The sequence below is a fragment of the Mustela erminea genome, chromosome 1 (genome assembly GCF_009829155.1).
Source record: "Mustela erminea isolate mMusErm1 chromosome 1, mMusErm1.Pri, whole genome shotgun sequence".
Classification (NCBI taxonomy): Eukaryota; Metazoa; Chordata; class Mammalia; order Carnivora; family Mustelidae; genus Mustela; species Mustela erminea.
In genome coordinates this window covers 91691923-91706788 of record NC_045614.1, presented here as the reverse complement: position 1 = coordinate 91706788, position 14866 = coordinate 91691923, and the positions used below count along the sequence as shown (strand labels likewise).

At 51.4% G+C, this 14866-nt stretch overlaps 1 protein-coding gene across 1 annotated transcript in view; it reads left to right on the top strand.

Annotated features, from left to right (window-relative positions):
• RAB6B (RAB6B, member RAS oncogene family) overlaps window positions 1–14866 on the top strand; it is a 58475-nt gene that overhangs the window by 15770 nt on the left and 27839 nt on the right. The window contains exon 2 of the mRNA XM_032333495.1: window positions 9728–9786. Coding sequence (XP_032189386.1) covers window positions 9728–9786 — 59 coding nt within the window. The remainder of the gene's footprint in view (window positions 1–9727; window positions 9787–14866) is intronic.

The following is a 14866-nucleotide window of genomic DNA, read 5'->3' as shown; positions in this document are numbered from 1 at the left end:
CAGCCTTGAGTGGTTTCCTTATACGCATTTGCTGATCCATCCTTAGCTGAAGACTGAGGATGTCCTGGAATTCTCTTTCTCTCTATGCATCTCCCTCCTCTCCAGCATTCTGTCCTATGAACTCTAGCTGCCTTGTTTTCTCTGGACTTCTGAGCATGATCTCCTCAACTCAAGGAGTCCACCTGGCTCCATCCTTCCTGTGCCATGGCCTGAAATGTCCTCAGAACAACAATTTGAGGGCAGTTGTGGGGCTCATGTCATTTGTTCTGTGTTTTTCAGGTTTTACTATTCTTCATTGCAGGGTCTTGGAAATCATTGTTTCATATATATTGTCCGTTTTCTTATTGTTTCAAGTGAGATGATAAATCTGGTCCCTTTTATTCCATCTTGACCACAAGCCAAAGTCCTGGGCCTTTGGTTTTCATTTAATCATTTACTCATAGGAAACACTGGTTTGGACTCATGACTGTGAACAGTGATTTGGGCAGGTGGTGTTGTTGGGGCTGGTAGCACCCTTGCTTTTCATCAGTGATGTTCATCCTGTTGATTATATTAGCATGTAATTCAACGGGCCACATGATTTCTGCCCTTCAGACTCTTTTTAATAACTTTCTGTTGTCCAGCTTGTATAAAAAGCTTAGTATTAACAACTAGTTTGGTTAATCTCATGAATATCATGAATGTTACCGTTGGTCATGATTTTTGTTTGTTTTTATTTTTTTGGTTTTTGAGATTTTCTTTCTTTCCTTCCTCCCTCCCTCCCACTCCTTCCCTCCTTCCCTCTTCTTTCTTTCTTTCTTTCTTTCTTTCTTTCTTTCTTTCTTTCTTTCGTTCCTTTGCCTGCCAGGGAGCTCAGATAATTTCTTAGTCTGACTTCTGGAGCTGTTAAGATGTTATAATACGTACTTTTGTAAGCAAACTCTTTGCTCTAGCCTTCTCTTTTTAGCTTACTTGTCTTTTGCCTTATATCCCTCTCAGAATTCTCAGTTGCAAGCAAGAGATATCTGCTTTTACTATCCAGTTGATTTGAGCAGAGCAGACAATGAATGTGAGCAGTGATTGGGAAGTTCAGAGTCACTGGGAGGGTCAAAGGACCAGGCCTAGAGCAGCAGCCTGAGTCACACCAGGACTGATCCAGGAGGAGGCACTGTACCTGTGCTGGGTACTGGTATAAGCTGATGCTGAAACTCACATCAGGGCTGCCTCTATATGCAGAACCAGGAGGGAGTCTCCCCCACTCCCAGAGATTTATGTTGGCCATTTCTAGTGGGGTCTCATGTGAGGGTCCCATAGGAGAGCCAAGTCAGGTGCCTATAATACAGCTCCAAGAAAGGCCCTTTACTGGGGAGGATGGCTTTGGACCTTCTTAGATGTAAGAGGGGTATTCAAAAAGATTGGGAGGCTATTCAGTATTGTTACTGATAGGTAACTACTATATCCTGATACTATTTTAAGCAGATATATTTTCAAAAATAACCAATAACCCTTTTGGAGGAAAAAAGTCAGGGAGAAGGGGTTAAGCCAGGCTATCCAATAAGCATAGGCACTTCTCACACGCAGCAGTCACATGCAGATAGCACAGCCTCTCCCTTTGTGCCAGTGCCCCCTCCCTGGCTCCAGTGCCCCAGCACTCTCTCCAGACGAGACAGCTAGAGAACAGCCCCTTTTTGGGCTTTCAGGGCTCCAGGCCAATTGGGGCGGCAGTGGGGATGGGATGAAATGTTTGAAGGTTGGCAAAAACCAAGGTCAGAGAGACTCTGGCCTAACAGGAGAGGAGCTCATGTTGGTGCTTTCATTAGGCTGTATTTCAGGCTTGGTAAGCATTTGTCACCAGCCCCAGAGCAGAAGCAGACCTGTAAGACCATCTAGCACAATCTCCCTGGAATAATGACCTCTTAGCCTAGTGAATGGCAGAGCTGAGATGTATGTTGGTAGGGGGCCAAGGGAGGGGATGGCACCCCATGCCCCTGATGCAGAGTAGGCTCTCCTAGGATCCCTGCGCTTGCACATGGGAGACAGGGATGGATGGAGGACACTGGGAAAGAGAGAGGGGCAGGAACAAGTCATGTTCCCAACTGGAAGAGGAGAGAAGAACTCAGCCAAGCCAGCCCCAATCATTGTCCTGCCGACCCCTCCTCCCACTCCTTTCTCCCTCCTCTGTTCTGTCTTCCCTGGGTCCCTCAGTGAGGCCCAGGTGGCTGAGCGTCCTCTGTCAGAGGGAATTAACACACTTAATTAAAGTGTCCAATGAAGAGCTTTGCATATTTCTTAATTACTGTCTGAGTCTTTGGGGGGACGGTTTGAAATGGGATTTTTCACATTTCCTCATTTAGCCTACAGTGAGCCAGCTGGCCCCTTAGGGCTCAGGTAGGAGCCAGCAAAACCCTGGTCTAGAGCTGCCTTTCTGAATGTGGGGTGGCAGGGTGGATATGGCATGGGGAGCCTGGCCCCTAGCCCTCCAGTCTTATCAACCTTGCAGGGAGGTTAGAGTCGACTTTTCTGTTTTGTGAAAACAGCACAAAAGGAAATGAGGGTTAGACAGATGTAGCTTGGCTCTCACTGGTTCCTCTCATCACTGTAGGACGCAGGCGTTGTGCACCCATGGGCAGGCCAAATGGGGGTACTTTGTGGGCATGGGGGTGCAGGGGAACAATGGAGTCCTCTCTCCAGGCCCCTGCAGAACAGAGATACTGGCCCAGGATGGCCCGGGCTCCTTCCTAGCTGCAGGGCAAGGACTGAGCCCTTCAGCAGACAGGCCGTCCCCAGCACGCATACAGCTTGTGTTCTGGAAACTGAGCTGATGAAATACCTGAGTCACCTGGGTCTAACCTAGGAACGGGTTATTGGCCTCAGCTGTGGGGAAGTAGATTTGCCTTTTCAGTCCCGAGGGCCGCCTTCTGACAGCTACAGACATTCTCTAACCTGGGCCTGGCTGTGGGCCAAGGATGCAGAGACCCTTTCCCTGGCGTGCGGACTGCTCTGCTAAAAACACAGGTATCAAAGAAGTGGGCAGCCTTTCAGGGTGGCCTAGAAATGGCAGGGGGCTCTTCCAGGTCTTTCCTGCCTCCTACTCGGCCTAGCTCTGTGGTCCCACAGAATGCCAGGCGGAACCCCACCATCCAGCAGCATCCCGTAGCTGATGTGGGTGGTAAATGTGAGTTTGTGGCCTAGGACAGATTATGGGCCAAGCTTCTGGCTCAGTGAAAGGGCTAACCTGTGGTCAGTTCCTGCTCTGCCAGGTCTTGCCAGACCTTCCATGAAGTCTCCAGCTAATTTCTTGTGCTCTCCCTCATGTTCTGCCCCATTTCTGGTCCTCACAGCAATCTCTCCACCACATCCACACCTGCCATGGAGATAACAGGTGGAGATAACAGGGGTCCTTCATGCAGGGAGACAGTGTTAGAGCAAAAGTCTGGGGGCTCAAGATCCACTCAACTATCAGCCTATGACCGGGGCACAAACCAAGCCCGGGGGCCCTCATTGCTACTGACCCCAAGGTCCTGGGAGGTTTTGGCTTCACATGGTCTCCATGGAGAAGTGTGGGTGACAGCTGTATGAAAAGGATACCTCAGCCTCACATCCCCAGCTCCATCCAGCCCCTCCCCTGAGGACCCTGTTCCACCTGATGCCCTGTCCCCACCAATTAATACCCAGCTCAAATGGCCACCTCTTTCAGGCGATGACTGCAGTTCTCCAACTGAGTGGCCTTGTCTTCTGGTCGGCTCTCAACCATCCCTCCAAAGTTGCTTGGCCCATTAGGAATCTGCACCTGAACAGTTCCCCCACTGGAGCAGGGCACGGGAGAGAGCAGAGGTGCACCTGCTTTCTCGCTGGGAATTCTGTGCCACCCATGGACCTGGCAGAGTAAGCCCCCAGTGTGTGTGTGTGTTGAGTGGGTAGAGAGGCCTCTGCAGCTACTTAGAAGCCACCCAAATGTACGAAGGTCTACTTATCTGGGACCTGCCACTGATATGGGGACTGGCGCCTATGGGAGGCTGGTGGAGTGAGGTCCAGGTGTGTGCTGGTAGCTGATTGTGAAAGGCCAGCATTCAGTCTACATTGCACTGGTGGAATTTCAGGGCATGTGGGACTGAGCTCATCTGGACACGTTTGCAAAACCTCTGGATCCACAGTACACACTCGGGTGAGAAAAGAACTATTTTATGATAATGACAATCATGAATAATAAGTTTAGAGTCTCAGCTCATGAGACTGAAAAATTATTACTAATCATTTGTTAATGGTTTTCTTTCTGGATTAATGCTGTCATTTGTGCTTTGGCCTGACAATTAAAAAAAAAAAAAAACTTTAATGGGTGACCTGAATCCAGGTGACTTGACTTACTCGGTGTTTGCTCCTCATCCATTTTACTTAGGCTTAAAGAATGGCTCCATTGTCTGCTGGTCACAAAGCCAGGTGACAGAGAGGTGTCCCAGGCTCTCCTGTGCATCTGACCTGTCACTAGGTCCTGCTGTCCCTAGCTCTGTTCTCCCTAGCACAGCTGTCTCTGCTTTCACTGAGATCTGCTGTCTTTTGCTGGACTGCTCTCCCCAGTCTGGCCCCTGTAAGCCATTCTACCCAAAGTGCTGTTAAGTTTTCTTCCTGAAGCACAGCTCTTTTGCTCTGATTACATAATGCTGTTTTATATAAACACCCCAAAACTTAGTACCATAAGACAATATGGAATTTACTTTACTCAGGAATTTGTATCGTTTGGGCAGCTCCTGGCAGGGAAGGTGTGTTTCTGTTTCACTGGCCATCAGCTGATGGCTCTGAGGCTGTGGGCTGGTGTCATTGGATGGCTCCCTCACCCACAGATCTGCTGCTGGTGGGGGGGCCTCCATTTCTTGCCAGGTCGACGTCTCTGTGTGGTCGTCCCTCAGGTAGGCTGCCTTGGACTTCCTCACAGCATGGTGGCTGTGTTGAAGGGACAGCTTCCAGAGCATGAGAGAGCAGAAGCATTCCAGACAGAGGCTGTGCCACCTTTCCTAAACCAGCCTGGAGAGTCACAGTGCCATTTCTGCCATACTCACAGGCCCACCCAAGTTCACCCCTAGACAGAGTGTCGGTGGCACCTTGTACAAAGAGCATGGGGCTGGGGAATATTTGGTGAGCCGTCATGGAAGCTAGGAACGGCAACCCCTGTTCCCACCGCCTCTCTACTTGAGACCTCTCAGAAGCTGCCGCGGCCCTTGGGAGAGAATCCATCCTTTTGGTGTGTTCCCTGCCCTGCGGGCCTTGCCGCTCTCCGCCTTCCCTTCCTTCCTTCCCTCCACAGCTGGGCCCAGAGATAGATTTTGGTTTAAATCAACCCACTGGCCACAAGGAGCTTCCTTGAACAGTATTTGTCACTTGTGCCTCTCCTCACACAGGGTGGGGCTCCATTATCCCTGAGATAAAACTCAGATGTGAAGACCTCACAGTGTGTCCCCCATGGCTCCTAGACACATTTCTGCTCCCCTTGATCTATTGCCTCCCTTGTCACATCAGTTTTGTGTCTCTGCCTCTCTGCCTTGCCTCACACTGTTCTCTCTGCCTGGTACACCCATTCTCCCTCACCCTCCTACAGCTCGGCAACTGCCCTGCCTCCACCTTGTGGCCTTCCTGACTGCCCAGCCACCTGGGCCCGTTTTTAGCAATCTCCTGCTTTGCTGCCAGTCAGGCCTTTTCATAAACCAGCACAACGTCGTGCTTGGGGTGTGGACGGTGGCGACAGATCTTGCTCCAGAGCTTACCAGCTCTGTGACCTTGCGGCAGTATCTAACCCACTGGACCATGATCGGGGTTCACTGAGGGAACCTAAGTTAGGCAGCACATTTCTTGTCTGGCACTGAGTAGAAGCCTAGTTAGAGAGTCGGTCTCCTTTGTAAAGACTCCTGGCAAATGCTCAGTAATGAATTTTCTCACCCTCATTTGGTTGAAAGAGGAAAAATGCATCTCCCTGCTTAATCATGTGGGACTAAACTACCAGAAGATACTGCTGAGCCATGAGCAGAGAGAAGAGCTCAGTAACGATATGCCTGGTTATTGAATATAATCCTGCCAGTGGAGCTGAATCTTTGTCCTCAGAATCAGCTCTGCGTTGCTGCAGTGGTGTCCGTGAGCTGCTGTTGGGAGGCATGTGGGACAGTGTGACCTTGAGAACAGAGCTGCGAGGGGAGGCCAGCTCCCAGAGGTGGCAGGAGCTGGTCGGAGGCACAATGTGGCTGCCCCTTGCAGGCCTCCCCCGCCTTTGGCGCAGTGGTAGTGCCCAGTCAGGTGACGGCTGCGGCTGTCCTGCCACCCTTCACCGGGAGAGTGAGAGACTAGGCTGCTGAGGAGGTGGGTGGTGCAAGCTCTCCGTTTGCAGGGTCCCGAAACTTCCACCCAGGGCAGGGGTGGAGGGTCTGAGCCACATTATCCAGGCAGCTGTGGGCAGAGTACGGGTGGTGTGGGGCGAGCTCTGAGGCAGTGAAGAGGGTGAGCTTCTGCTCTGAGAAATGAGGAAGATGGACCTGGAGGAACAGAAGGAAATTATTCCCTTTGGCAACAAATCAGTAATGAACCTGTCATTCAGTCCAGGCCTGAGGCCGAGTGCTGGTTCCCAGGTGTTCAAGCTCACTTACCCTCATATGCTGAGCCCACCTCGTGCCTCTCACTTCCCAGTTTCTGACCTTCCAGATTGGGTCAGGCAAGACCCCAGGGGGGCAAAGCCCCCACCTCTATCTGGTCCTAGGGAAAAGGAGCCTTGGCTTGGTGGGGCCATTTCCAGAATCCTGTGACATCCATGGTGGTGGTAGCAGTGACCTGGAAAAATCCCAAGACCCAGTGTGACCCCCAAGATGCTGAGGCAGGTCAGGGAGAGGAGCTTGTATCCTGCCCCAGCCTGGCCTCACTCAGTCTGGCTCTGGGCAAGTAGTTGTCAACTCATTTCCCCACGTGTGAAAATGAGGTTGATGTGAGCACCTGCTTCGGAGTTGAGGCCTAAACCGTGTTAAGGACTTGGTGTGGGGTTGCTGCAGGCACAGAATTCCTGCAAGCTTCCAGCGGGGGGGAGGGGTCTCGCATCCTTTGCTCACTGCCGTCAGGTAAATCTGTGCCAGACGCGCGCCTGGAGCACACTCCAAATACGGGAGGGGCTGCCCGTCATGGTTATCGGGGGAACGCCAGGAAGCTCTGGCAGGACTCCACACCTGAAATTTCCTCCTGCACAACCCCAGGGAACAGCTTATTGTCTCGGGGCATTCTTTTGCCACCTGGCAGTCACCCAGCCAGCCAGCTCCCCCACCGCCTGTGGCTGCTGTCTCGAGATGGGTAACTTGGCCTTTAGAGCCCTAGCAGGGATTTCTAAGTTCCCAGCCACGCCATGGAACCTCCCGCTCTTCTAGTGACCTTCTGCCATTGCATGCTCTCCTCCCTGCCTGCATGGCTGCCCCAGGGAAAACCCAGTGCAGGAAGAGAGCTGGTGTCATCCTTCCTTCTCCCCGTCCTGCTCCCTGATGCTCACCCCTTTCCCCCGAGATGCGAGATGTGGTGTGTCACCACCTGGGGAAATTACTAGTACGCCCTGCGACCCTTCTCTTCCTGAGGAGGTTGTAACTTTCCACTGTCTCTTAGAAAAGGTGGGTGCTGTGTTCTCTTTGATTTTTGTCTGCCTCTTGCTGGCTCTGGGTTTTACTCTGTGGTCCCCTGAGCCCTCTCCAGCCAGGCCTTTCTGTGCGGGAAACCTCCATTTCTCACCTTCATGTGAAAGGTAAGGGGAAATTTAAAGCAACTAGGAAGCACCTAACCAGATTCATACCTTTCAGGTTCCAAGTTAGATTAGAAGACATCATGGGTCTGTTACTGCTCACACCAGAGATATTTGGGATAGAAATGTGGCTCTTGTGATGCCAGCTGGGATATGAGCTGGCACTACCAACTAGAGCTGGCCTCAGATCCCGGTTCAAGGGCATGGCCCTGGGAGACTGCCCCTCGCTCCAGATGCCATCCACAAGGGGGCTTCCCAAGGACACCACACTGACCAGCTGGCCGCAGAGCCTCCTCAGGTTCCATAATTTATTAGAGCAACTCAGAGAACTCCGGAAAGTGTTCTACTTATGACTATAGTTTGATTATATAAAGGATGCAAATCAGAAACAGCCAAATGAAGAGACGTATGATGGGCAAGGTCAAGCCAGTGGCTGTGATAGTGGTTTTTTTAAATCTGATATTCTGGAAATTATCTCAATACCTCCATTGCCTGCTGCCTTCTTCCACTTTTAAGCATTTCTTATGTGCCCAGCACTCCTCTGTTTTATTTAATTCTTAACACTGCTCTTTGAAGTCTTTGATGTTATTGTACCCACTTTAAAATGAGGAACTGAGGTCCATAGGAGCCATGGCCACTTCAAAATGACACAGCTAAATAGCACCCCAGCTAGGATTTGAATCCAGCTAATCACTTCTGGGTCAAAGATGGGGCCATCTAAATCTGCCCCAGTCTGTCAGACATGCCTTCTGGCTAGAAGACGATGCCTTTCCTTTAGAAATGTTGGCTGTTGGAAGATGGTTGCTTGTCTCTTACATGGTGTAGTACTAAGGCTTCAAAACTGGCAAAGGACCCTTCCCGGAGGAGCCGAGTTGGGTTGCCCTGCTCCATCCAGGCAGTGAGCAGCCCCCCACCAGTCCCAGCCCAAGGACATCCCACCAAAGAATCAGGGAGAGGCAGAATAGAGAACCTTCAGGAGCTGATTTTCTTGCTTTCCCTGCCAGGGTCATCTATCTCTAGCAGCCCAGAGCAGGAGGGGCTCTGAGCCAAGCTCAGGTGGGCTAGTCCCCCCTCCAAGTCTCCCAGGCCCATGGCAGAGACGTGATGGGACAGTGTAGAGAAGTAGTCTGTGTTGGGTCTGACCCAACAGCTGTTCCTTTGTCACCCTTCCTCCCCTCCCAGATAATGAGAAATGCAGCCATAGGTATTTCTGCCACTGCCAGGCCCCAGGGAACCTGCACAGGGTTAGGTCAGAAGCCCAGCCCTGCAGTTTGGGAAATTAGCAGCATTTGTGGAATTCCCAAGAGCCTTACTTGATTTCTCTCAGCCGTGCCAGTGGTTCTTGTTTGGGGGGTGTTACTGCCCCTCAGAGGGCTTCTGTAAATATGGGAGGGGGGTCTTGGATTGACACATGACTAGGGATCCTGCCAGAATTTACCTGGCAGGGTCCAAGGATGTTAAACATCCTGTGAGGAGCTAGACCCTCAGGCACACACTACAAAAACCAGTCCTGCCCTTGAGCCACTAGGGGGGTAGTCCATTTACTTCCGCTGCCCCTCCGATTCCTTGGAAAGCCATCCTCCTTACCAGTCCCCAGGCTGAGTGAATGGGGGAAAAGAGCATGCCTCCATCCCAGCTTGTGGCCAATGGCAAGGATATATTTCCAGGTGGACGTGGGCCCAAGTGAGCAGGGCATCTTGTCTTGCACCAGCTTGCTCTGATTCTTCATATATGGCTTCTGGGGGTCAAAGAAGACCTGGGTGTGGGCGGTGAGACTTCTGCAGGCAGGGGAGGCTTCCTGCTTGGTGCTGGCAGGAACTCCCCTACAGCCCACCTGGTAGAGCCTTGGCCACCTCACCATGGGACACCCATGTGGGACATTTCCTCCTTTCTTCTAGGCTTTTTTGGTTCCTTATCCATTTGCTTCACATGGTATGTGTTTAGAGGAGTCTAGCATACCTGCTCCAGCTGAACCCCTCTCTTCTTCTTGTTTTGCAGTCGGGAAGACGTCTCTGATCACGCGGTTCATGTATGACAGCTTCGACAACACATACCAGGTGAGGTCCTGGGTGCCCCTGCCTCCCCACCGTGTCTGCAGCCGGGATGACCACCTAGACCCCATGCCAACATCTGTTTTGTCTCGGAAGAGCTTCCCCTCTGTGTGCTGGGCCCAGCCCACTAAAGACCCAGAGCCCTTTTGAAAGTCCAGACCTTGATAAAGGAAACACTTCCAAGAGGAAAATTCTAGAAACAGAGAGGACACGTTTCAGTCTCTGTTCTCTTGCTCCCCATGGACAGGTCTAAACCACCACACTGTTTCGTTACTTGGAGTGTCATCATGTAGAGGAGAGTGGATAGGCAAGATGTGAATTGAGGGAGATGAAAATTAGAGCAGTAAGAGAACTTGCTCCTCAAGCATGGTTATGTTGACTTACCCCTGCACACAGGGGCATGTGTGCACAGTGGCTGAGGTACTTCCTTCCTGGAGAGGCTGGTTGTGATGGGGTTGCACTGCTCTGTGTGGGCAGGAGGCTGGGCAGAGTGACTTCTGTAGCTCTTGGCTCTTGAGAATGGTCTGGGGCCAACCAGCCCAAAGACTGAGCTCCTAGGATTCACTAACATTGCACTCTGCTGGCATTACTGGTGAGTCTGGAGGATCATGCAGATAAAGGAAGTTTCCCCTGCAACTCTAGCTTTTTGTGAAATGCACAAAATTGAAAATATTTCAACTATGTTTAGGGGGAAAAAAAGATATTTTCTTCCTTAACCAAAGGACAAGTAATCATTTTCTAAGCCAGTGGGTTCTGTAAGCTATGAGTTCCAAGAGATGTTAGCTGATGTCACTTGAGTGGGAAAGGTAGGAATGAAGGTTCGGTGCTTATACAGATATAGGGAACACTGGTATACAAAAGTCAGTCGACTTTCCTGCTGCAGGACTTCTCAAGGCTTTTACTACATCGATAGATGGTTTTGATTTGCTGAAAGAGGGATATAGTGTGCAGGATCTCCCAGCGGTGTTTGATCATGGGATCCTTTTGTTCCCGAGTCCTCAGAGGACACGTATTTATAGCACAAACTGGGGACTGCTGTGCTAAGAGGTCCCTCTGCTTCCCCAGACTTACACAGGATATGGAGCGCAGCTCAAGGCAAATGACAGGTCTGTGTCTGCTCCTTAGACTGTCTGTCTCCCTCAGGACCAGTCATCGTCTTTGCCTCAAATACACTCTTCTCTGCCTGCTTTAATTCCCTGCTTTTCCTCTGCTGTGTCTAAAACACCAGATAACTAATGGCCTTGGGAAGAGTTGACAGAGGATAAGAACATGCGGCTCTCAGAGGGGGCCCTCAGTTCTCTGCAAAACCCTGGGCAGTGGCTTTAGAATGTCTGTCTTGGCTACACTTTGTGTTCTCTCCAGGCCAGGGCTTCCCAGAGGCCCCCATAAGGGAGTTCTGCCACATCAGTCTTCCCTTGAGATTACAGTTCTAACACACTTCAGTTCTGAAGTCTAACTGGAGATGCATTTATTTGTGTGTGTGTGTGTATGTTTGTATGCAAATGACCTGGCAGATATTATTTTGATTATTTGATTTTTTAAAAATTCTAAGTTATTTATAATGCCTCTCATTGGTGTCCCACTGAAAACAACGGGACTCTTGGCTGGCTGCTGTTCTTGGTGCTGGGTAGTGGCAACTATGGCCCCAGGGCCTTTGCAGTGACTGTGATTCTCATGCGCATGGACCAAGGCCTTAACTCCACCCCAAGCCCTTTGAGTTTCTCAGAATCTCCTCCTGCCTCCTCTCCGGCCTGCTGCTTGGCCTACACCCGTTGGTCCCATGGTTCTCTCTGCTTGCTGCTCCCCACATGAGCCACAGTCATGCCTCCACACTTTGGCTCATAGTGTCACCTCAGCTGGAATGACCTTCCCCCTCTGCTTCTCTGCTGTGAGAAAGTCTTCTGGCTCATCAAGACTCTGAGCACTTGTTTGCTCTGTGGGTGGGGCCCTCCCCCCTCCCCCCTCCCCCCTCCCTCTACTCTGGAGCCCTCTGGCCCCAGCACGTTGTCTTCAGGCCTCCTTTAGTCTCCCAGTTCACAGGAACTCCTGTGTGCTCTGGCTCCGTGGACAAGCTCGGCGTTTGACTGAGGCCAGCACCCCTCAGATCTGCCCCTGCATTCGTAGGCCCAGCACAGAGACTGGACATCGCTAGCGTCGAGTGCCTGCTGGCACCAGAGCGGCTCGGAGGAGCACTCTCTGCCTTGGTTTTCAGACCCCACCAGGCCAGGAGGCCACAGAGGCCAGATGTCTTAGCATGAAGGAGAAAAAGCCCAAAGGGAAGCAAGACCTTGCCCACCGTAGGCTTTTTTGACTTTTGTTATTGCAGCAGATAGAATTTCTTTCCCAATGCTCTTTACGATGATAATTAGGCTGGGAGGCCAGGGATCCAGTTCTGTGCATACACAGGCCATTTTAATGAACTCTCTGGAGAAAGAGGGGGAAATGGTATTGTTTATTTTGTTTATCTTAAGATGGTGGCAGAGACATTTGGGAAGTAGACAAGATCCCCAGGGGCTCTGGGAAATGTTGCTAGTTGTCCCTGGCCTCTCCCCACCAACCCCCTCAAACTTCCTCTCCATCAGCTGGCAGAGCCCCCTACCTCCCCATTAGCTGAGACATTCAGTTCCCAGGATAGAATCATCCCTCCCTCACTCCCATCCTTTTATAATTCTCTGGCTCTGTCTCTCATCCCCTGTGTTTCTCATTCACTCATTCTGACAGCAGGTGTTTGTCTAGTGCCTTCTCTGTGTCTGGAGGGACAGTGGGAGACAATGGCCTGGCCGCAGAATCTGGTCCTGCCCTCAGCAGGGGGACAGGGAGTAGGGGGTTCAACCTCATCCTGAGTGGCAGTGCATGAGGCTTCCCCTTCCCTCAGTCTGGTGCTGGACAAGCCTGAGGCCCTGAGGGGCTGGCCTGAGGACTTGTGAGGACCAGGGGCATGCAGAGCTGGGTTTCCTTGTTCCACCCCTTGGAGGGGGCCTGTCTGCCTAGCAGGCCTTGGGGGGATGCCACCTTGTCAGCTGGTGGGCCTCAGGAGATGGGGTCTCCTGCCACTCCTGCCTGGCACAGCCCCTTGTTCTCTTGACACATTTGCTAACCAGCCTCTCACCACCCCTCCCATCCCCCCATCGAAATCCACTTACCTGATTAAGCCCCAAATCAAGACTTACAGCCTGGTGAGATGAATTCTGCAGTAATTCTCTTGTACAGAACCTCAACTAAAAAACTGCTTTCAAAAGTTGTTGTAGAAGACACCTGCTGCTGCCTGTACTGTGATAAGACTTGACCCTCTGCCTAGGCCTGAAGAAACACACCTGCAGGCCTGGTTCTTGGGCCGCCTTTTGGAAACCTGCACTAGCGCGGTGATGAGAGGTTTCCCGCCCCTGCAGCGGCCACTGGGAGGGGAGACCAGGATTTGGGAATAGTACTCTTCTGGGGTTTCTCATAGTTCCCTCAGAGGCTCTCTGTCTTAGCTGTACCTTAACATCACCTACGGCGGAGATGGCCCAGAGATCCATAGGCTGGCTCAGGCAGTAGTGGTTTTCAGTCTCTGAGGTGACTGAGATGACCTTCTAGCCAAGGCCTGAGCCAGCAGCCCGTCCCTAGACCTCCCACCGCAGCACAACTTAGGAGGTGGCTGACCTAAGCGGCTGTTCCTAGGAGAGGGTCCTGGCCTGCTGGAGCTTACTCAGCTGCCCCAGGAGCACAGGACCCTTCCTGAAGGACTGAGAAGCTTTGCCCATGCTGGGTCACTCCGGGGATTTCACAGAGCCTCTGGGAAAGGAACAGAACAGCAGTGACTGCTGTGCCGGCACAGGCCGAGGGATGCCCGAGGAGCCCCTCACTCCTCAGCCATCTGCACTGTTGTTGCCAGCCACTCTGCCTGAGGCTTTCCTCCCACCTCTGGGCTCTGGATTTGTTTCCAGGGCTGCCAGAGCAAATGACCACAAACTGAGTAGTTTTAAACAATAGAATTTAATTTCTCACTGTCCTGGAGGCTGGAAGTCTAGAGCCACACTCCCTCTGAAGTTCTCCCCCCAGCATCCTGCAGCTGTAGGCTGCAGACCCTGTTGTCAGGCTGTGAAGCTCCAGTCCCTGCCTCCGTCTTCATGCAGTCTTCTCTCTGGGCCTCTGTGTGTCCTCTCCTCTTCCTGAAAAGACACCACTCATTAGACTGAGAGGCCTCTTCTAAATGCGGGGTGGTTTTTCATCTTGAGGTTCTTAACTGCTTACATCTGCAAAGACCGTATTTCCAAATAAGGTCCCATTCTGAGATTCCAGGTGGATATAAATTTGGGGTGGGACATTCTTCAGCCCACTACGGCACCTCCCAGTCTGATCTTAGTGGGGACCAGACCTTCTGGCCTGGGCCTCAGCTCCATCTGGAGCTTCAGACAAGTCAGGGGTTGGTGGCTGTTCTGGTGGGCACAGAAGGTCCTGCAGGGGAGCGTGGGACAGTTGGACTGTAGCTGTGCTGGAGGGAGGAATGATTGTGTGCTGAAGGAGAAGCCTTTGTGGAAGTCCCAAGTGTGATGATCCATCACTGTGTGTGTGTGTGTGTGTGTGTGTGTGTGTGTGGTGGGGAGGGGTCTGCCTATGGCAGTGGAGGATAAGAGTGGGGCCTTTGTGTGGGTTATTGGCAGGCTGCATTTTGATGTTCATGGACCTTATGCACTTTTGCCTTTATGGGTACTTTGGTCCTTCCTTTGTTAAATATATATATACATATATACGTATATATGAAATTATATTTTACACCTGTTGTTGAGAACATATAATCCCAAGATTATAGATTCATTATTATATATTTTTATTATGTTCAGTTTTCTCTTGATTTTCAAAGAAATTAAAAGTCAAAAAATATTTTTATGGTCCCCTAAAAGTACCCTGTGCCCTAGGATCTGAGCCTGCCCTGCCTCGTGGATACATGTGCCTGGATGCTTGGGCCTGGAGAAGGCCCTGGAGGCTCAGAGGGACTTGGGCTCAAGAGGCAGGAAACAGAGAGCTATAGAGGTTCCTACTGTGGGCACTGATGGGATCAAAGATTTCAGAGTTTGCAGGAGACAGATGCAGAGTGCTGGGCTGG